We start from the raw sequence: 21,836 nt of genomic DNA on the forward strand, positions 1-21,836 counted from the left end.
TATTCTCTTACAGACTTTCTGGTTAGACTTGCTTAGACAAGATCCTCAATGATTCATAAATATTATAGCTTAAGTAGATTGTTTCAATAGAGTTATATCTTTCAGTTATGAAACTAATATATGCTTGGTGAAAGCAAAATCAGAAAATACTGGAGAGCATAAAAAAGACGATGCTACTCAACTCACCTTCCTCATTTCTTGAGCACTTAACTCTGCCTGGCGGCAGTGTTAATGAAATGGGTGGACACACGTTCGGTGTGTCCCATACAGAATGGCTCTTGTTGAGGACGAACTGGGTGGCAGTGGGTTAAAGGGTTCTTGGAAATATATTAAAACATGAATCTGAGTTTGGATGGTGTCATTGCCCTTCTTTCTTGTTGTTTTCACACCAGGAGGTGGGTAACACAATACAATTTCTGCTCCAGGGCCGCTGTGACAATTTAGTTCAATTACTAGTGAGGGACTGCTGGTACACAGAGAAACGGGAGTGACAACCCAGGGAAGTCTTCCCATTCATTTTCCTGACCCGAATGGGCAAGGTATTTTATGTTTCTGTGGTGGTGTAGCCGTGTGTTCTTGCCATTACTTGGTGTCCCGTTATCTATAGGAAGGCTGGCAGCAGTAACAGAATAAGTGTAAAGCAGTTAGGACATAAAGCATAATTGGAAACTTTCCAAAATGTGTAGATTACTGATTTTTAAAAAGCAAGGCTTAAATTCTACATTCGAAAACTTGGTTTGGTTTGTTTACTCATTTGGTCTTTTTGGTGTGTGTCTGTCTCTCCTGGGAGCTCCATGGCCGTTTCCTAAGTTGTCGGAGTCAGGACGCCTGAGTTCTAGTCCAGGCTCTAATGCTTGGCTAACCGGGGCGCACTGGCTGGGTCACTCAGCCCACCTAAACCTTCCCATCTGCAAAGTGGGGGCGTGTACTCTATCATCCTGAAGCTCCCCCCATTCTCGATACATTAGACACCATGGTACTGGGGTGGAAACCTGTCTCTGGTCCCCTTGTGGCTCGTAGTGCTATTCGGGGGGGGGGGGGGGGGGGGGTGTGGATTAGACACCTCAGGGAAGCTCCTCTGAAAACCTCTGAGTCGCTTCATTTATTCCCAAACATATACTTTAGCTTCAAATAATAGCTGAGGCCACTAGGAGATTGCAAACATCTTGTGGCATCTCCCCACTTGCATCTTATGCTTCGTTTTGTGATTGTTCCAGTGGGTGTGTGCCCTCTGTTTGGGGGCGGCGGTGCTGGGGGTGACCTGTGCTGTGTTGAGCAGCTGTTTCTGATACAAAACCAACCCTCGAATAATCTTTTTTTCCTACAAAGAGCCTTTGGATAAGGCAACTGACGTTTCCAGGTATCTGAACTCAGATGGTTTTCATTACCTTCAATCTTTTGCATCAGTTCAGAATTAAAATTTCCAACTTAGAATGTGTTGTTCACTCTCTTAAATTGGAAGAAGGGGAGAGTAAGAACTGGCCTTTTGAAAGCCACATAAGGAGGGAAACACAGCCCCAGGAACGTCCTAGTTACAGGGCTCTGTGGAGATGTGCAGGCCCCCTGGTGGTGACATTGAGGAAAGGACCAGGAGACTTGCAGGTGAAAAACTCTTTGCCTCTGTCCTGGCTTTGAACCGTTGGCAGGGAGTTCCCAGCCTGACGGTTTTATAGCCAAGTAAGCACTTAAATATCATCATGTGAAACGAATGTCTTGGGATGGAACTATTGCAAGAAGATCCTGGCACATTCTTCCTGGCTTCTTGGCACATGTTGGCAAACTCTGCTTCCTGGGGTGGTTTCCCAGCAAAGCTCCTGGCAGGTGAGTCAGGCAGCTGCCTCTTGGGAGGTAAATCTCTCCCAAGTGGAAGTGCATTCATTCTCACAGTTTATTTGCTCATTGCACAAATTTTTACCCCATCCTCTGATACGGGATAGGGCCAGTGCCGGGTGCTGGACGCACACCGTGAGCAGGACGGGGATGGCCCTGGTGGAGCGTGGGCGAGCGGCGTAGACGCAGAGCATGAGACTTTGAGGCCTCACAGTAGTGCTGTGCTAAGTGCCCCTGCAGGGATCTGATGACTGCTGCCCTCATCTCCAGTCCCACTGCCTTCCCAGTCCTCAGGACAGCCAGTCCCTTCACAGGGATGTCCCCAAACAGGGATGCCACTGTGGGGACCCCGGCCTGGGTCACCTCGGTCCTGCCCTACTCCTGTGTCAGCAGCCTTGAACTCCTTCTTCTTGGTGGTCCGTGATCCTTCCTGCTTTGGGAAAAGGGGTACTTCTGGAAAAGTAGAGGCTAGAATATGTCTTTTTCCTCTACTCTTTATTCTGCCGCTGAGCCCAGGTACCTTTGAGGAAACTGGTCCCTTGGCATCTGACATGTAGCAGGGAGGAAGTCATTTTCTGTTGTGTGTCTGACTTGTTCATATTCTTCCTGTGTACCTGGTGGGCTCTGGCTCTTTCCTGATGGGTTGGGTGGAGCTGGAGACCCTTTGTCAACTGTTCATTAGCGCATGTCCTGACCAGGGGCTGCTCTGATGCTCCCAGGACTTCGGCAAATGGAAAACTAGTTTGCAGTTGCAAAACGGAGGGCTTGGCCTTCCTCTGAGCACCCACTGAGCTGCTGCTCACACCACAGTCACCCCGGCCAGGACCCTTGTGCCAGAGAGACTTCCCAGTACAGCTGCCAGCGTGGGGCCATCCACGGTTGGCCCCACAGGTTTTCTTTCAGCTGCTTTCTGGTCCCCTGGGGGCATCCCTAGGACCTTGCAGGTGGCTCCTCTTCCCTGTCTACCCTCTGGTTTAAGGTTCCCTATGAATAGGCTTCCTCCTGTATCCACAGACAGTGAGAAAGCATGACCAAGCAAGGAGCACTTTCAAACTGTAAAAAAGAAAAAGGTAAACTGGGCCTTCTGCCTCATGGTCTCCTCTAGAATCAGGATCACACTCAGGCCTGACTCCGGTCCACACGGAGCCTTTCCTTCCCTGCAGAACCCATGCCTGCGGTCACGGCCTTAATTAGTTTTCTTTCATGCTGCCTGCGAGTCCCTCAGAGGACCAGGGTCCGTCACGTCCTGTCTCGGGTCACACCCCCTCACCTTCTCTGTGTCTTGTCTGTTCGCCGTCTTACCTCTTCAACTAGACTGCAAGCACCTTTCTGTCCTTGGGAGACTTACACTTCATTATTTTTAAATCCCTGAGCCTTGTGCATGCAGGACCCAGGAAATAGCCACAGGTGGGTTTCCGTTGGCTGTTTGCTCCCTCCCTAAGCATCTCCGCCCTTGAGGAAGGGAGCTGTCTAATGTTGCTTTTTTCCCTCCGAGCTCCTTATTGGGTGATTGTGCTTTGTCCATAGTCAGAAGCAGAAATTGGTTGATTTTCTTTGGTCAGTCCTGGTCCGGTTCCATTCTCTAGCTAAAATTTCTCACTAACGCTCCCAAACCTCAGCTAAATCAATTCACTATCTCTGGTCTGTAGGTTAGAAAGCCCCTTTTTAAGCTCTGAGGTTGTAGTCCCAACTTTTTAAAAACTGTGACTGGCTAGATAACCTAGGTAAAGAATGATGTATAAGCAAACTGCTGTCTCCGGATGGTGGAATTATGGTCATTTAACGTTTTTGTGTGTGTTTCTAAAAATAAAGTTGTATAGCTTTGAACATTTAAAAACATGTGGGAAAAAATAACTACAGTTCAGGCCTATTGGGATTTATGTAGAACACACGCTGCTAATTTTGGCCATATTTTTATTGATAATATATTAAGTTGGTTGATTCATTATTTTTAGTAGATTTATTGAATGTTTTTTATAAAAATGTAAATTCATTTTTAATACTTTAACATATTTTTCAGGTGTGGGCTCACACTGTTTATACTGTTCTGTAAACTTTACTTGCGTGTCACGAATATTCTTTTATAGCATTAGAAATATGTTATTATACAGAGTGGGGCAAAAGGATGCTTACAGTTGTTCATATGGAAAATAGTACAATAATTAATAAATAATATAAGCATAAACTGTGTGTTCTGTGTACTCACGACTGTAAACCTGCTTTTGCCCATGTACATCCTGACTGTTAATGGGCACCCAGGGTTCTGTTGTGGACTGTAGGTTTATTTTGTTAATCCTTTATCACGGTATATTGGTGTCATCTCCAGTCTTTCACTCCTGTAAATAATTGCTGTAGTTTGAAACATTAAAATGTTGTTGTTCATCGTCCAATCTATGTAACCACTTGCCTCTGGGCCACTTAGTTTATTATTTGGCTGTGTGACCCAGAGTCTGAAATCAGTGGCGGGATAAATGACGCCTGAATAATGCTCCTCAGCCACAGACCACTGTTACCCAAGTGACTCAGCCCGACTGCCAGCTGTGCAGGCACTTCTACGGGTTGGCCAACCACACACTCTTACTCTGTTGTGTTGGTTTTTTTTTTTTCCCACATAGCAACCCCCCAGTTGTTATGTGAAAAGTTTTCACATCTACAAAATACTTAAAAGACTAGGGCATTGAACAGTGATATATTCTCAGAATTCGCTGATTTTAAGCCCTTAGTTTTTAATGGAAAATTTTCATATAAAAGCTAGGCTTTCTAAAAATGCAAATAAACAGGAAACACTGAAAGAAAGAAGCCAAATGGAAAGCTTGTGTGGTATTCTGCAAGTGATCATGTCATCACAGTTCAGAACACCCTGTACCCTTCGTCATGTTGACGTCGCCGGCCTGTACCCTCGGAACACGGTGTCGGGCTGCCTGAGGGACACGCTGGTGAATACCTCGTCAGTGCGCCCTCCCAGGTGCTCGGAACTGGGGACTGTCCTGCCAGCTCAGTGGTTCTTGTTTTGCTTTGCACTGTGGAGGGCACCGTGCTTCCCAATGGCACCGTAATTAAGCGCTTTTCCCCAAATAAATGAATCACTAGAGTGAGAATTGCAAAACACTGTTTTGAGATTCTTTCTTGAATTCAGGAGTGTTTTGCTTCTCCCTGTGATCCTAGCTAAATTTTAAAATTCAAAGCAGTCTCTCCTCATCAGACAATGAAGTTGATTACCTTTGCACATTGGTAACATCATGGCCATCTAACCTGATACTCTGTGGGAAGCTGCAAAGGCAACTGAACTAATAAAATGAGCTATCTTTTATATTAGGAGGTGTTCATGATGAACAGCAATATGCGCCCTCTTTTGTTTGTAAGTTGTCTGTTAGCTGCAGCGGTTAGTAACTATAAATAGATTTCAGGGCCCTGCCAGAAGTGTGGACCGGTTATAACCCCACAGAAAAGTGTTTATGAGTCAGATAGGCATGGAGTTGAGTCTTGCATCTGCTCCTTACTTGTAGCATCTCCTTAGGGGATTATCTCATCTCTCTGTGTTTTAATTTATGAAACACAAAAGTATTTAATTTTAAGATTTAATATGAAGCTGTAGTAATCAAAGTGACACAGTATTGGCAAAGGGTGAGACACGTAAATCAGTGGAAGAGAATGAACTCCAGGAGTAGACCTATACACGTCTAGCCAATTGTCAACACAATTGCAAAAGCAATTCAGTTGAGAAGGGGCATAGCCTTTTAAACAAATGGTGCTGGAATAACTCAACTTCCAATCCTTGAAGGAAAAAAATCTGAGCTGCCTTTTAAGCTCTAAGAATAGAAACATGTAAAATCCATCATACAAGGGTCTCTAATTAGTTCCTATTACCAAAGACAATAGCTATTTTAAAGAATAAATTTTGGGACCTGGCCAGGTGGCTCAGTTGATTGGAGCACAAAAAGGCTGTGCGTTCACTGCCCACTCAGCGCACATACCTGGGTTGTAGGTTTGATCCCTGATTGGGGTGCACACAAAAGGCAACCAGTTGATGTTTCTCTCTCACATCAGTGTTTCCTTCTCTTTCTCTAAAATCAAGAAACATATCCTCAGGAGAGAATTTAAAAAATGAATAATAGTTTTGGTAATTTTGAGCTAGCTTCTAGGAACTAGTCAAACATGTAGAATTTAATGGAAAGTAGGGATTTAAAAATTATAGACACTGATTACTGTATGTCACTGTATCTAAAGATATACAAGGTATTCCAAACTGTACCAAAAGCTACCCAAAATAGCCTTGTTCCGATAATCTTATTCTTTATGGGCTGCTAATGAAGGATTTTGAAAACAGTGTTAATATGATCTCTTTGCTGTTCACAACATTGTTGTGGATTCCTTCTTATGAATATATTATAAAGCAGTCATACTTTCAGTATCCTTTAAGGGTAAATGAAATTAATAATCAGAACCAAGGTAAGGATTCTCTCTTCCCTGGGTGTGGTTTATTTCTTGTTGTTTAGAGTCTTGTAGAAGAGTTCGCCTGGGGAACCCAGGCTATACTGTGAATTAGTTGTTATTTCTAGTGAATCTGCAAAGCATTGTTGGGGAAATTATGGTTGATCTTTAAAAACAAAAACACCCCACATTTTCTGTTCTGTCACAGAGCTGTGACAGAGAGCATCAATCAACTCATTACTCTCTGCACCCAGCAAGCTCCTGGCCAGAAAGAGTGTGACAACGCCTTGCGCGAACTGGAGGTAGGTCCCTGGCCAGGCTGCTGAGTACCTAAGAGTGTGTCTGTCTGGCCTTTGCCTGTGGGGTCATTCCTTCTCCTCTGTCTTTGTCTTTTATCTTCCTGGGAGGCTCTCTGACCCAAAGTTCCAATCCAAATGGGAAGTAACTAAGAAAGATTACATTCGGTGGGATTACTATCCCTGCTTCCCCTTTTTCTACTAGGATAAGAGTTATGTTGTTAAAGGGCTCTTTATTTCAAGCAGCAAGAGGTCTATGGAAGTGGGTGTAGGCTGAAGATGAAGGATCTCTCCCCAAAAAGTTTGGGAGAAGTTGTTCTGAGGCCTTGGGAGAAGCTGGGAGAGATGTGCTTTCTGAGTAAAAATGATCTCCCCACACATTTTAATTTGTAACGTGGAGGGGGCACCTAAGAGGAAACCCCGAAGTGCCGTGCATTGTCATCTTATCAAAGTGCCTGTGGGGTGTGGGTGCTTTCCCATTTGTATTCCTACTTACGATTTATTGATACTTTAAAATTCATTTATGCCCATAGATGTGGCTAACCGTAAAATCAGTGTGTCCACTCCGTGTGTAGAACAGTCTTAACCCACGCAAGGTTACACCGGAAGCGCCAAATGGATGTCTCAGTACATACGGGTTGGCTGTACCTAATGTCCCTTGAATTTTGTGGACAATTAACATGGGTCTGGCCTGGCGGGAATGCCCACCATGCCAGTGGGGGGTGGAGGGTTGATTGAGGGAAGTTGATTGATGATATTTTATGTTGAATTTTTCTTGTTCTGTAGCACTTGCTTTTTAAGTTGTGTTCTCCTTCTGCAGACTGTCAAGGGGATGTTGGACAACCCTAACGAGCCTGTTAGTGACCTCTCTTACTTTGACTGCATTGAGAGTGTGATGGAAAACTCCAAGGTAAGCCTGCCCATGCTCTTGACATTCTCCTGGGTGTGGGGAAAAGTCTAGACGTGCTTTGTATGCATCTGCCCGTGGCCACTCTCTACTGCAGCACATATCACAAAGCCTTGTGGTGGGGCCCTGTGTTCAGGTGCCTCTCCAGATGTGACCATGCACCAGAATCCCGTCCGGGTCTTCCTCGTTACACACAGATTATAGGGCCCCACCCCTGAGTGTCTGATTCGGCAGATCTGCAGTGAGACTGAGAACGTGCATCTTTGACAAGTGCCCAGTCCTGCTCCCGTGTTCCAGGAGCCACACTTTCAGAACCACTGCCTGTACCATCGCAGATGGATCTCACTGTGAACCGAATCGTGTATTTTCTTCACCCGGGGTCGAACTGATGGGGGAAGCCCTTCAGTGACTTTGGCTTGTACGAGCCCCTTTTGTGCATTCTTGCCATCCACCCGTGGCGTGCATTCTCCAAGAGAGTGAGACATTGTGGGGAGTCAGGGTTGGGTGGGTGTAGAAAAATCTAAGATAATACAATGATTTGTGCCACCCACCCCCCCATCTAAATCTTATTCAACAAAAGCTTATGTCTTAGTATTTAATTTGATGTGGTTGGCTGTTGTGGGGGAAATGTCATAAAAAGACATATTAGTGGAGTAACAATTTTTAAATGGTTGAGAAACGCTGGCCCATGACAATAATGCCAGTGTGTCTGAGAATGCCAAAATCAGATTAAGATGAAATTCAAGTGGGGAGACTGAATAGTGAGCAGTGCAGTCGGGCTTTGTACCTGGAGCACCAGTGCGTGTTCGTTTACGTCACTTTCCATTGGCTTTGGGGAGACAGATGCACTGGAGATGGCAGGAGAGCCTGCTTTGCACTGGGCGAAGACTAGCGCTTGCTCCGTCAGCATCCTCTCTGGAAGTATGGATTGTCTAAGGGGAGGATGCCTGTGTTTCATTACTTAGAGCCAAAGAGGGGCGCAGAGTTAGGGAGAGGAAAATACTGTACACGAAAATACCCTCTAACTTCTTTGCTCTGCAAGTCCTTAAGAAAACTGTATTATTTTGTATATCCAAGCAATTTTAGGGATTTTTTTTTCTTTTACCCATCCAAGGTGGCTTATGGACAGATCAGCTCTGTGTTGGCTCTAGACCCAGCAACCCCACGGTCTCTCCGGAGGGCTGTGTTGGACAACCTTCCATTCCCCATCTGTTACCCTGGAAGGCAGAACCAGCCCTCCGGGAGCCTCCTGAGGCCCATAGAAGATAGAACACCAGATAAGGGGCAGGCACCCTGCCTCTGCCCATGACCTTCTCCGTGACCTTGTGCACAGTGCTTGACCTCTCTGGATTGGATTCTGCATACTAACATCCCTTTTAGCTGCTATGTTAAAGACTTCTGCAGAAAATATACCAATGCTTTTCAAAATAAGGGAAAAATTCTTAAAATATTTAGGAAACCCTCTTGTAAGTGTTCATATTTCATAAAGACATTTCACTTTTACTGTAAATTAGTAAATGAATAACATCAGGAGGAACGTGTCTTCTGCTTTCTGGACACGACTGCATGTGCAGCTCAGTGGGTGTGTCTGGTTTGGACCTTCTGAGAAGCGTGAGTTCTCAGTTCTGACCGTTCACCCATGGGATGCCCTGTATAGACTTTACTCTATCGTTCTGAGTATATGTATTCTTCCTCCCTGCGATAGCAATAACTTTTGGGTAAAAGGTTTATACTTTTATTATTCATTTCTCTTCATGGAACAATAACAATATAACTCTCTTGAATATCTTCTTGATATAAGTAAAGTAATGGCAAATACTTTAAATTAAGTGTCCTTGAATGTTGAAGTTGGAAGTGTAGTTCCCTATACCGCCTGGTTTGAAAGAACACTGGTCAGAGAATATTACTGGTTGTTTGTTTTGCAGGTTCTGGGCGAGTCGATGGCAGGGATTTCGCAGAATGCCAAGACGGGGGACCTCCCTGCCTTCGGGGAGTGTGTAGGGGTTGCGTCCAAGGCTCTCTGTGGGCTGACAGAGGCAGCAGCTCAGGTAAGGGACTGGTTGGTCCCCTTGCCCTGCAGTGCAGCCCGTGTCCCGTGCCAGACTGTGGGCCTACCAGACCCCTGTGGGAGGCATCAGTTCCAGCTTCAGTTCCTTATTCAGCGGCTACCGCAGAAGCCGTGGGAAAGGCGTGGCTCCTGTGCTGGCTGAGACTTTCAGACAAGACACCCGCCGCTTGCCCGCCAAGGAGCAGAGCAGCCTGGGAAGGACAGCGCGGTGCACTGAGCGCGGCAGACCAGGCGCAGAGGGTTCAGGGGCCAGCTTACTTTTTTTCTTTTTCTAAAGGTCATGGGTACAGATGAGTTGCTTGGGGGGTTGGGGGGAAGTAGGCATCACACAATGCAAATTCTCTCTGAGGTTTTATAATTGTGAAAATCTTAGTCACAATCTTTTTAGCATCCATGGGAGAAAAAACTAGATGCCATCACGAAGAGATGTGACCAGGCGTGTCCCCTGCTCTTGGACTGTCCTGTGCATTGCCAGTCATCAGTGGACTCCTGTGACTGGAGCTTCAAAAATGTCAGCATGTGTTTTAAAGGAGTTGTCATGTGACAATTGCTTTGAGCCCAGAAGATTATGCCAGACTGGAGAAAAACACCCCTAGGTTGGGGGATGAAATTATCTACCTTTATCCTGCCCCTCCTATCTCGGGAAATGAATTAAGGTTCAAATTCCTGCTCACAGATTCATTTTCTCCCTGTTCTTAGATACATCCAGAGGGTTTAAAAGAAAGATCTTCTCTTGCAGCCTCTTGTCCTTAGAGACCAAATATTACCTTTGTCTTTTTCCTGAGCCATATACTCATTCCGCTTAGTTGCTATTGGAAATACTGGCCTAGAAAATAAGGATGTGCTAGGCAATGAGATGAAACACCCTCATGAAGGGCATGCCCCGGGGCTGACTGACCCAGCAGCTCCATGCCATCGGCCTGCACCCACGTTTTTCTGCCTCTCCCATCTGCCAGGCAGAGGGTCAGCTTCGTCCTGAGGCTGAGTACCCTCACGGTCATACAATGGCTGCCAGAAACAGTCAGGGTTGCATCCATCCTGGTTGATGCCCCACAGAAGAGCTTCTGGCAGCTTCCTTAGGAGCAAGGAGACTTTATTCCCCGAGGCCTGTATCAAACTCCTGCTGGCATGTCCCTAGCCCGAGCTGGCATTCACCTGTCCGTTGTTACTGACAAGATTATTCTGACCAGCTTGCACTAAGGAGCTCCTAAGCATGGCTGCTGCATGTACATCGCGGGACCGTTGTCCCCCATGGGCCCATCTGGGAGCACAGAACCTGAGCTGCGGTTTTCCTGCTTTCTTTCCAGGCTGCGTACCTTGTTGGCATCTCTGATCCGAACAGCCAGGCAGGCCACCAGGGCCTTGTGGACCCCATCCAGTTTGCCAGGGCTAACCAGGCTATCCAGATGGCATGCCAGAATCTGGTGGACCCTGGCAGCAGCCCGTCACAGGTAACCACGGGGCGAGGACAGGCGATCTGTGAGTCCATAAGCTCTTGTAGGTGGGTTGTGGGACAGTGGGAGAAATAAGTAAAGAATACTCTTCTTACAGAGCAAAGGCAGCTAATGCAGCTCTGTAGATAGTGACTCGGAGGGATATTACAAATTGTGGTGAAAATGGAAATGTGTAGGTGCTCTGAAATGGGATGCTGCACGGCTGTAGGAGTAAAATAATCACTGTGAGGTTCATCAGGAGTCTCATGATTCCATTCAGTTCAGGGGACATACGTTGAGGGCTTGTTCTCTGCTCAGCACTAAGGGTCAACATGAGTCTGACCCAATGCCCAACACCCTTGGCTCGTAGTCTGTTGGATAGTTTGGAAAATGAGTGATCAGGCTTTGGTGACAGTGCCAGGGATACACAGAGGAAGGTGTGATGAATGTTCTGAGGGGCTGTCAGAGGTCACATCACAGAGAAGGTAGCACCGAGTCAGGTCTCAAAGCTGGGGCATAATGCACAGAGCATAAAGGAGCCACAGACATTTTAGGCCTAGACAGCATGTGACATTCCATGACACTTGACATACTCGAGTGGCATGGATTCCCATTCACTCACCAAAGCAGTGTGTGCTGAAAGGGGCACCAACTGGCCTCCGTCGGGTGTCGGAGTCAGCCTGTGAGTGACATGTTCACTGTGAAGCCTAGGACCAGTGTTCTCGAAGCAGGAGAAGGACCCAAGTAAAGGAGGCACTAGAGGGACAATCGGGACCTAAAGCAGGCCTCAGTGCTGACTTGTAAGGCGTCAGTGCACCTGAGATTCCTTACCTGTCCAGTTAAAGCCAAAGGGATGTTACCAGCCTCAGCAAAGTAAATCAGGTGGATCCAGGAGAGCGTTTTGGTTTTGTGGGTCGGGGGTGGAGACTGGGAGATTTCTGAGCCAGACCACCTAAGAAGGTGGCTACATGAGGCAAAAGCTATCACACCTTGACATTTATGTTACTTATCCCGACCTGGACTCTCCAGTGTGGCAGCCACTAGCTGCACTTGAAATGTAGCTTGTCCAGGTTGTGATGGGCTACAGGTATAAAATACACACTGGACTTTGAAGACGTGGTATGATAAGAAAAGATTGTCAAATCTCATTAATAATATTTTCAAATTGATTATATGGTGAAGTATGAAATATTTTGGATATTTCAAGTTTAATAAAATATATTATTTAAATTAATTTCTCTTGTTTCTCTACTTATTTTATTCAATAACATGGCTGTTCGAAAATTACCTTTGGGGTCCACAGTATATTTCTCTTGGACAGTGCTGGCCTAGACCCTGGACTGAATGCTTCCTCCCCGGGGGTTCCCAGGGTAGCCAACTGCATCTCCTTTAAGACTCTCTGGAGCCCAGCCCACACCCGCCACTACGTCAGCACCTGCTTTCCTTTTCTTGCTTTAGTCTCTCTTGCTGAATAATTCCTGCCCTCTCCTTTCCTGGAGTGACTCTGGGGGTGGCAGAGCTAGACACACGTGTTATAATTACACGGGCCCTGCACACGTGAGTTGAAGAGGAACCCAGGGCTCGGGACCAGGGTGGACTCCTCTGAACTGGAGCCCTCTGCACTGAACATGGGGTGCCCCCAACCCAGCTCCATGCTTTATAGGTTCTCTCAGCTGCCACGATTGTCGCCAAGCACACCTCAGCCTTGTGCAACGCCTGCCGCATCGCCTCGTCCAAGACGGCCAACCCAGTGGCCAAGAGGCACTTTGTTCAGTCCGCCAAGGAAGTCGCCAACAGCACCGCCAACCTGGTGAAGACCATCAAGGTAGGTGGCTGGACTGAGGCCATAGTAATCCCTGTAACACCTGTGGCAGAGGGGAAAGTATGGGGTTTAAGCTCTGTTCTCCTAAGACTTCTTTCTAGTGAGGTTTAACATCTAGTTCAGTCACGGCATTGAAGTCGCTGAGGAGTCCCTTACTAGTGGAGATAGTCATCATGGAGAACTAACAGCCTGGGTTTCTACTAACCCTCCCGATAGCTGGGGTGGGGGGCACTCCCCAAATTCAGTGCACGAGAAACTTAGGGGCAGGAGTCTGGAAGGGGTTGGCTTTGGGGCATCTGTTGGCACTCTGGTGGTTAGTAAACAGCCTGCGTTTACTTAAACTGTGTGCTCACATGGAGTGATTTTAAAGGAGCTGGTAGAAGAGTCTGCCATTGGTAGTAGATCTGGATCAAGAGAAAAAGTGGAGGGCGGGGGAATGGGAAATTGTGGGAAAATCACTTCATGCTAAAATCAACTTCATCTATCCTATGGTATGTATTCTGTTTATAGTTGGTTAAATGTTTACCATGGAGCGCCAGGTTTTTAAACAGACCGTTCTGTGTTTGTAACAAGTCCATGGGCACATGGTGAGGCAGGGATTACAGTAGCCGGAATGTAGCATTTGTTAGACTGCAAACCCAGTCTTCCCTAAGTGGGGACCAAGCAGGCAAGGGCAGCTGACCCTGTGGGAAGACTTACAGCCTGGGCAGCAGACCACAGGCAGAGAGCCCAGTGCCCACCCCCAACCCACCCCTCTCTAAAGGAGATTGTTATTGCGAGGCCAGCTGCCAGTTCGTGCAAACCAGGTTATGCAGGTGTGAAAGGCGTTGGAGGGTTAACACCTGTTTTAAGGATTTCCATGCTCGTTGAGATAGGACAGTCTTCTTTGTTGCTGGGCAAGTCCTGGAGTGATGGGACCTCCCCCCACTAACTCCAGAGGATAGGGGACTAGGCCCCTCATTTTCCTTTCACCACACAGAGCCACTTTAATCACAGGGAGACATTAGTCAACAGGCTGAGCCAAGCAGAAGTAAAGAAGCTAACACGGCCCAGCAGCAGTTGGCAGCTTGTGGGCCCGAGCCTGGGACAGGTGCCCTAGTCAGCAGTTTCTTAGCTGTTTAAATGGAGTGCAGCAAAAACCAAGAAATCTGCCCATTTAAAGACAATAGTACGGATTGAAAATGAAAAACTTAAAGTCCATGCCCCTAGGACCCTGGCGGCGGCTCACCTCAATGACCATCACAGTTCAGAGTGTTCCAAGTTAGTAAAGCTTCCTTTTTTAATGTTTAGCCTGTGCAAAGCCCGTTCCCAGTGTGTTGTGCCTGTTACTCATTCAGTCCACACAACCGCCCAGTGCTGGTCATTCCCGTTTTGCAGACAGGACACTGTAGCACCAAGGAGGTTAAGTAACTTCCCCAAGGTGACCCAGCCAGTAAGCAAACCCAGATCCCCGGCTCTGTCCACTCTCAGTTCTGCTCTACCCCTGGCGATGCTGTCGCAATGCTCTGCGTGGGGAGACTAATTCGTCTCACCGCCCTGGGAGAAATACCTTCATGTGTCTGCAGTGCGTGTGCGAGTCTGGGGGAAAGTGGCGGTGGGGAGGCGGGCGGGGGTGATGGGAAGACAGCAAGAGAATTGAGAGTAGTGACATCATTGTTTGCTTGTATTGTTAACTGATTTCAGTTCAATTTGGCCATTTTCTGATTATTTTTTTAAAGGCTATATTTAGATGGACCATGGGAGTAAAAAAAGAAAAAAGAAAGAAGCCATTCCTTAGATATTCCTGGAAACCTTTCTTTTCTGCCTCCTCCTTGGCTTTTAAATCCTACGTATTACTGTTACAAGAGCTCATCTTTTCAGATTCTCCTCACAGTGCCAAACCCTCTCTGCAGCTCCCAGCAGCAAATGAGCTCTTGGGATGGCCTGGAAGACAGGCCTGTGCAGAGCACCAGCCAGGGGTGCAGGGTGCTTGTCCTGTGGAGGAGATGAAGCCTTCATCTCCCGGGAGCGCACCGGGAGTCGGTAGCAATGCCCGAGGAACAGACCTGTGCCCTCAGCTTGCCGAAACGTGCTTGTTCTTTAGCTCCCATCAGGTGGCAGGGTCTGCTGGGTACAATAAGCTTGGTTTTTAACTTACTGACAGAAAAACGGTAAAAGGCCGTTTCACTGCCGCATACCACACCATGCACTGAAGAGATTTCCTTCTTTAAGGAATTGCTAAGAATCCTGTCATATAGTAAAACAAATGAATGTTCCATTCCCTAAGGCCTAAGACAGCTTGCTGCCCTCAGAGCTGCCTTTTGCTCTAAGTTTTACACTTCTTAGAGCTTTTTTCCCCCTTTAACTTCGAGAGTGTGCCCAAGCCTAAATCCCAGCTGACACACCCTTACCGTCACAAAGAAAGGAGGGGAAGCCAGGGAGGAACACTGGGGAGCAGGGAGCAGATTACCTGGCAGTGGGTTATTAGCACCCCTGGAGAGCGTGTGTCTCCAGGAATCTTAAACCTCCATGGATGGCATTCTTTCAAGTGCCGAAGCATGGCTCAGCGAGAATAAATATCTTCGCCCTGCTTCCTGCCAGGGCAAGCTAGGAGCACACAGACCCTGACCAAGGGTGTCCCCTTTCCACCGGTCACCACGTGTGACGCTGCCTGCTTTTCCCGCTTCAGTCCGCGCATTACCGAGTCTCGAGTCAGATGTGTGGAATGGAATGCAGTTTTCACTGTGCAGCCGCTCGGGGGTGGGTGCCAAGTAGAAATTGTGCAACAACAGCGTTTGTTTTTCTGAGAGGTTGGAGCATGGCCTTGCCTCTCACAGCGGAGTTGAAGCTCGGGGTTTTGCGAGTAAGCATTTCCAGGTACCAAGACACCACCAGCCAGGTCCAGTTGTCATTAATCAATTTGACTTGGCTGCACATACTTTTTTTTCTTTTGGCCATCCTTCTGTTTGGATTAGTAAAGTCGGTGTCTTCAGAAAAAAGAAGGAAAACAAAAAAAAAACCTTTGGGGATTCTCGTACTTATTATTCTTGTTGCCTTTGTGTAAAAGGTCAGTAGGAAAGAAAGGAGTGAGGGGTCTTGGGTTCTGGTTTGAGGCATGACCTTGGCATAGCCTGTCCCCTTCTAGGTGTTGGTTTTCTCATTGGGAGCATTGGAGATTTGGGATTAAATGATCTCTAAGGTTTCTTCTGCCTCCCAGAGTCGTGAATCTGTGATCCTGGTACACATGCAGAAACTTTCTCCCCGCTCCCAGTGAGATTCTGCCACGTGAGCACGGCCCAGGGGTCGAGGGTGCCCTGTTCCTGTGGGTCCCGGGTGCTCGGCTAAGGGAACCCACCCTTTCTCTGTCAGGGCTGACACTCTGTGACTGGACAGTCCACACGGAAACTGCCGTGCCTGCCTACAGCTTCTCCCGTGGGCAGGCCTGAGCACTCAGTCCCCTCAGGTGGCTCAGCCATTCCCAGGGTGGAGAAGCATTCGCAAGTGAAATGGTGTCTGTGTGTAAACCGTCCTTTCTGATGCTAAGTGTTTCCTTTGGAGGAAATAGCTTTTCCTTTTTGAAAATGAAAACAAGCAGGTGATGTAGGTTCGTGTTCTATTCCATGTTATTCAAGGTCTTGTCCTGTGAATAATAATGCGCTAAACTCTGTGTGACTTTAGGACTCATGCTCAAAGAAAAAAATCTTCATCTTACTGGTGCAGCTTACGAAACCGCACAATTAGAAAACCACTCCTTAGGTTTTCCCTCAGGTAATTATCTTTTCATTTGAGTAAGTTCAACTAAGGGCTGTTGGCTTCATCAGGCACCTGCCTTCCAAACAGGCCGAGAGGGCTGTGGAAGGTACAAAAGGGTGGGAAGAGTGTGGAGAGGTCAGATGCAGGAGAAGTGAGTAGCACTAGGGGGAGGCTTCGCATCTGCCACGTGGCTAGAAGCCATGTCATCCCACCTGCAGGGGTCGTGACTGGCCACCGGTGGTGCTGGGGTGTGAGTTCCTTTGATACCAAAGTCCACTCCTGCCATCTGTCTGCTTTACTGGTTTGCCTGTGTTGGGCCACTCCCTGCTGGCTCCTGCTATGGGGCACCCACCCTGCCTCCCACTGTATTCTCAAATTGCTCTGCAGCCTGACCTCAAGGAGTCACTGTTAATAGTGCAACGAGGTTAGAGTGATAGGTTTACATCCACATTGCAGGTGCCTGGCCCAGTGGAGGCAACAGGCACCAAATCAGTGGTTAGTGAGTACATGTGCGGCAGTTAGAACCGAGGCCACATACGTGAGCAAAAGGTAGCAGGCACTCAGGGTTTCCTTTGGGCCCGAAGGATGGTAGAATCAGAGAGGTTAAGGTAGGGTCAGTGCCCGTCTGGTGGGGAAGAGCATGAACTGAGGCCATGCACAGCATTAGCAAATACGGTAAATCGGCCAGGTTCGTGGAAATTCCTCTGAAAACCCTAGCTTGGCGGATGTGTAACTATTGTCCCAGGCTGCCAGCGCTTGATGGGAACATAGTCACTATTCAGAAATAGCCTGTAATCTGATTGTGCCTGCCTTCACTTGCCTTAATGAAAAATAGAATATGCCCATCTCGGGTCCAGGCTGTTTCATAATGCCGGTGCCTCTGTTCTTCTGCTCGCTGTCTAAACCGGCATTTACACAGTGCTAATAACAGTTAAGTTAAAAGTTTAATTGGTTGTTTAATGAGGAAATTTACATTCTTCTACAAAGATAACTGCCTTCTCAAATGTGGCCCTTTGCTGGGAGGCGGGGGTGCTATTGCTAGACCACAGCCTGTTGGTTCCAACAGTCCTGTTCCTCAGCAGGTGCAGTCTGGGGTTGGGGAACCTCAAACCCAGCTGTTGACGCTTTGTGAGGCAGCTTGGCGTGGGTCTCAGGCCGCATTCCTGGATTCTCATCCATCGGGGCCATTAATTGGCAACGTAAACTGATCATTCAATGCCATCGTGTTACTTGCTGCTAATTTAAAACAGAGAAAAGCTACTGAAGCATAAGATGGACAAAAGAAAAAATACACAAATCATATGTGTAGAGCTCAGCAAGTTTTCCCATGCTGAACACACCTGGTAACTACAGCCAGATCAAGACACGGAGCACAGCCAGCCCCCAGAAGTCCTGCTGGTGGTCCTTCAGTCATACCTGGCCCGCCTAAGTGAGCTTCACCTGTGTGTGTACTTTGCACAAGTGGAATCATACAGTAGGTCCCCTTTTGTGTGAGACCCCTTTAACTAAATGTTGTAATGTGAGATTTGTCTACAGTGTTGGGGTTAGTTCTAGTCTGTTCCTTCCCATTGGACTCCATTTTGCTCATTTTAGAACGTTGGATATGCAAGCCCTTCCTCCACTGGTCATTCAAGGACATTGAGCTAAAACTTAGAAAAAGTCAAAAGTGCTGCACAACATAAAGTATTTTTATAGTTTGGGAGGGAATAGACTTAATTGGAGTGAAAATGGAGAGGAAGAACCCAAGAGTTACAGTGTCAAAAACGGGGAAGAAAGTGGTTCAGTTGCAGGGTTTGGCAACATGGCTCAGAGGGAGCGAAGAGCAGAATGTTACTTGAATTCGTTTCTGCCTCACGTGAGTGGCCTGTAGATGGCCTGAGAGGTCAGCTGTCCTGTGAGCCACACATTCAGCTTTATTTCTTATAACTGCTCACTGGGTCCCGCTGCCTGATGACAGAGATCTGATTAGTTCTTATTTATTACTTATGAATTCGCCCAACATTTTGTATTCCCACTAAAGCACCTTCTTTCTCTGGAAGGTGATCACCGTCGCCCAGGAGGGATTTGTGCTTCTCAGGGGGGTAAAGTCTCCGTGTTGTGTCCCGTCAGGCCCTGGATGGGGATTTCTCTGAGGACAACCGCAACAAGTGTCGCATTGCCACCACCCCCTTGATCGAAGCCGTGGAGAACCTGACAGCCTTCGCATCCAACCCCGAGTTTGTCAGCGTCCCTGCCCAAATCAGCTCCGAGGTAGGAAGTCTCTGGCTGGTGGTGTGGGGCACTAAATGAGCCCAAACAGTGGAGAACTCCCAAAGGTCTCTCTGTCAACATGTGGGGCTGTTACTGGTGTCAACGATGCATGCACAGAGTTAATGAAACTCAATGTCTGTACATGTCTTACGAGGTAATGCCTTAGCTTTATATGTTGAGAACAACCTCTCTGCATAGGTTTGGGGCTGATCCTTGGTAAGTGTCCCACCCAGAAATGATATTTAAGGAGCGAATGGAGACCCAAGTTCTCACCATCAAGGCCCTCTGTGAGCCAGCCTCCCTAGTTCCCTACCTGCTGTGTCTCCTTCCGAAGAACAAGGGCAGTGACTTGGTAAAGGACAGGACCTTTCAGGGCCCAAGTCATTCACTGTATGCAGCCTGTTCCTGACCCTTCTTCTGTCTGCCCCCAGGGCTCCCAGGCACAGGAACCAATCCTGGTCTCAGCCAAGACCATGCTGGAGAGCTCGTCATACCTCATCCGCACGGCTCGCTCGCTGGCCATCAACCCCAAAGACCCACCCACCTGGTCTGTGCTAGCCGGGCATTCCCACACTGTGTCTGACTCCATCAAGAGTCTCATCACCTCTATCAGGTTAGTTTCGCCTCCAGAAATTGCTAGGGACCTGCATCTGAACAGGGCAGGCGGGAAATAAGCCCATTAGAACTTGTATTTCATAGCAATGTGGTCGAACATTATCATCATCTTTTTCTTTCCTTCTTTGGGATCAATGGCAGCGCTGGTCACAATAATAACAGCTGAATTTATGTCAGATACTCTTCCAAGCATTTTACCTATATTGTGTCATTTGATAATCACAATTACCTTGGAAGGTAGATACTACCATTGTCTTCGTTCACTAATGAGAGCATTGAGGCAGGAAGGATTGAGGTTACGTTCCCAAGGTCAGCCCCAGGCCCGGTGGCTCTGGTCCCGGCCTTTCCAGCCATTCTGCCACATTGCCTACAGCCAGGAGCTTAGGCAGAGAGCACCACTGTTTGCTTAGCAGGATTTGGGGTTACTTATTTTGCTAATAAGACAAAAAATGATCCTAGATCCCACAGTATCTCTAGGCACCTCTGACCTCCTTGGTGATAGTAGGAGCCTAAGAAAATATCCCCTAAGTAGATATAACATTTCTGAGGTTGACCAAAGTCAGTACCCCATGTATCCTTTTTATTAGTTATATTGTTTTTCAATTATTTTCAAAACTCAAGACCATGGTTAACTTTCTTAATGCATTGCAAAGAAAATTTCATAAAATATTTTAATTTCTCCCATAACCCAGGACTTTGCGAATAGTATACAATATAGAGAGCATAATATGGTTGCCCTGGAAATAGCACTGACTTTTCTTTGAAGTGAGGATTCCGTGCTGGAGCCAGTGAAAGGGCAACCCAAGTCCAAACTGTTTCACATGCAGTCGTCTGGCAGCAGCCCGTGGTGGAGGGCAGCACACAGCCTTCTCACCAGAAATAAGCGGAGTTAGCACACGTGTTCAATTGAGAAATGCAATGGGCGTGCAGGACGGTGTTGCCAAGCAAGTGTCAGGGGTTGTCTCCTCAAATTAAGCAGCCAAGTGGGTCAGAGCAGAGAGGGGCTCCTGGCTCACCAAAGCAGGGGTGGGTTGTGGGACTTGCACCCCAAGAACCTGTTTAACTCCATCTGTCCCTTCCAGGGACAAGGCCCCTGGCCAGAGGGAGTGTGACTACTCCATTGATGGCATCAACCGGTGCATCCGGGACATCGAGCAGGCCTCACTGGCAGCGGTCAGCCAGAGCCTGGCCACGAGGGATGACATCTCTGTGGAGGTACGCTGGGGCCCTGTGGCTGGCTTGGAGGCCTCTGAAAGTGCTGAACAATCTCAGGACCAGGCTTGGGGGGATGGGTGAATGGGACCAACATGTTTTGGGATGGGGTAAGGAAAATGCCAAGCAGGGAAGGAATGGTGGTTTGGTGGAGGAGCGCTTGTCCTCCTGGGGGTTCAAATGTGGCTCAAGTTTGAAGAAAGATCAATGTCTGATAAGAACACGTTAGAGCTGGGGTTACCGTGTTTGGTCTAACACACCGGCAGAGCGGGTGTAAGCTAACATTGGGAACATCCTGCTGTCATCGTATGTCATCAATGCACCTCCTGACTAATGCGCACATTTAGCATTAAATTCTATACATTTGATCCATTCAGAGATAATGGATGGATCTTTCCCCTAAGGTACTCAATATCTGGTATTTGGGGACCTTTTGCATTCTGTTGCTAATTCAGAGCCACTTTGCCTTTTCTGGCCAGTTTTTCCAAAGTTGAGAATTGAGTTTTCCTACTTTGATCCTTTGAGTTTTTTCTATTACCTGTCCAAAAGCCTCTGAGTATACTTCTTTCTCCTCGTTGAATGTACCTGACACTCAAAAGGTGCTTAATAAAAGTGGATGGTCTCTTCACCAATGTTTCTCTTTCTGCCACTGAATTCATCCACAGTGAACTGTGTGCATCTCTAGGGAGTGGGCCCAGAGCTGATATTACTCATTTTTATTAATAGAGCTGTTTCACCTCAGCTTCATGCGACCACCACCCATTTCCAAGAAAAGAAAGAAGGAATAAGCATTCTCATCCTGTGCGGAACGTTAGAATTATCGTTAACCTGTTTTTCAAGCAGAATGTGAATACAGAAAAGTATGCATAAGTATGCAGCTTGATGAGTCATCAAAACTAAGCACACCCTTTAACCAGCAGCCTGATCAAGAAGCAAAGGTGACCAGTACCTCAGAAGCCCCCTCACGCCCACCCCGTTACCTTCCCTCCCTGTGCACATCCTCTGCCTTCCTCCCTAGGATAAAACCCTCCCCTTTAACCACACCATGTTTTATTTAACAAGCCATCTGTAATAAGACAACATTGCTGGAGTATTCTTAAACTCTTGACTATAGTCACATTTTAAGTGAGAAGATAAGGAATTAGCTAAATAAGACCCTTGGAAATGTGGGGGTTTCTCACTGCCCTCCTCCATCTCTTTTTCTCTATCTGTTTTTCCTTTTTTTCCCAGGATTTTGTTT

The 21,836-nt window shown here is 47.2% G+C and overlaps 1 protein-coding gene across 5 annotated transcripts in view; it reads left to right on the forward strand.

Moving 5' to 3' along the window:
- TLN2 (talin 2) overlaps window positions 1–21,836 on the forward strand; it is a 412,505-nt gene that overhangs the window by 309,451 nt on the left and 81,218 nt on the right. For all 5 annotated transcript variants that reach the window (XM_053928612.2, XM_024567594.4, XM_045201599.2 and 2 more), the window contains 8 exons: window positions 6,470–6,563; window positions 7,378–7,467; window positions 9,390–9,512; window positions 10,840–10,983; window positions 12,629–12,790; window positions 18,629–18,769; window positions 19,201–19,382; window positions 20,467–20,599. In XM_053928612.2, the coding sequence (XP_053784587.1) occupies window positions 6,470–6,563; window positions 7,378–7,467; window positions 9,390–9,512; window positions 10,840–10,983; window positions 12,629–12,790; window positions 18,629–18,769; window positions 19,201–19,382; window positions 20,467–20,599 (1,069 nt within the window). The remainder of the gene's footprint in view (window positions 1–6,469; window positions 6,564–7,377; window positions 7,468–9,389; window positions 9,513–10,839; window positions 10,984–12,628; window positions 12,791–18,628; window positions 18,770–19,200; window positions 19,383–20,466; window positions 20,600–21,836) is intronic.

This window comes from Desmodus rotundus, chromosome 7, assembly GCF_022682495.2.
Source record: "Desmodus rotundus isolate HL8 chromosome 7, HLdesRot8A.1, whole genome shotgun sequence".
Taxonomy (NCBI): Eukaryota; Metazoa; Chordata; class Mammalia; order Chiroptera; family Phyllostomidae; genus Desmodus; species Desmodus rotundus.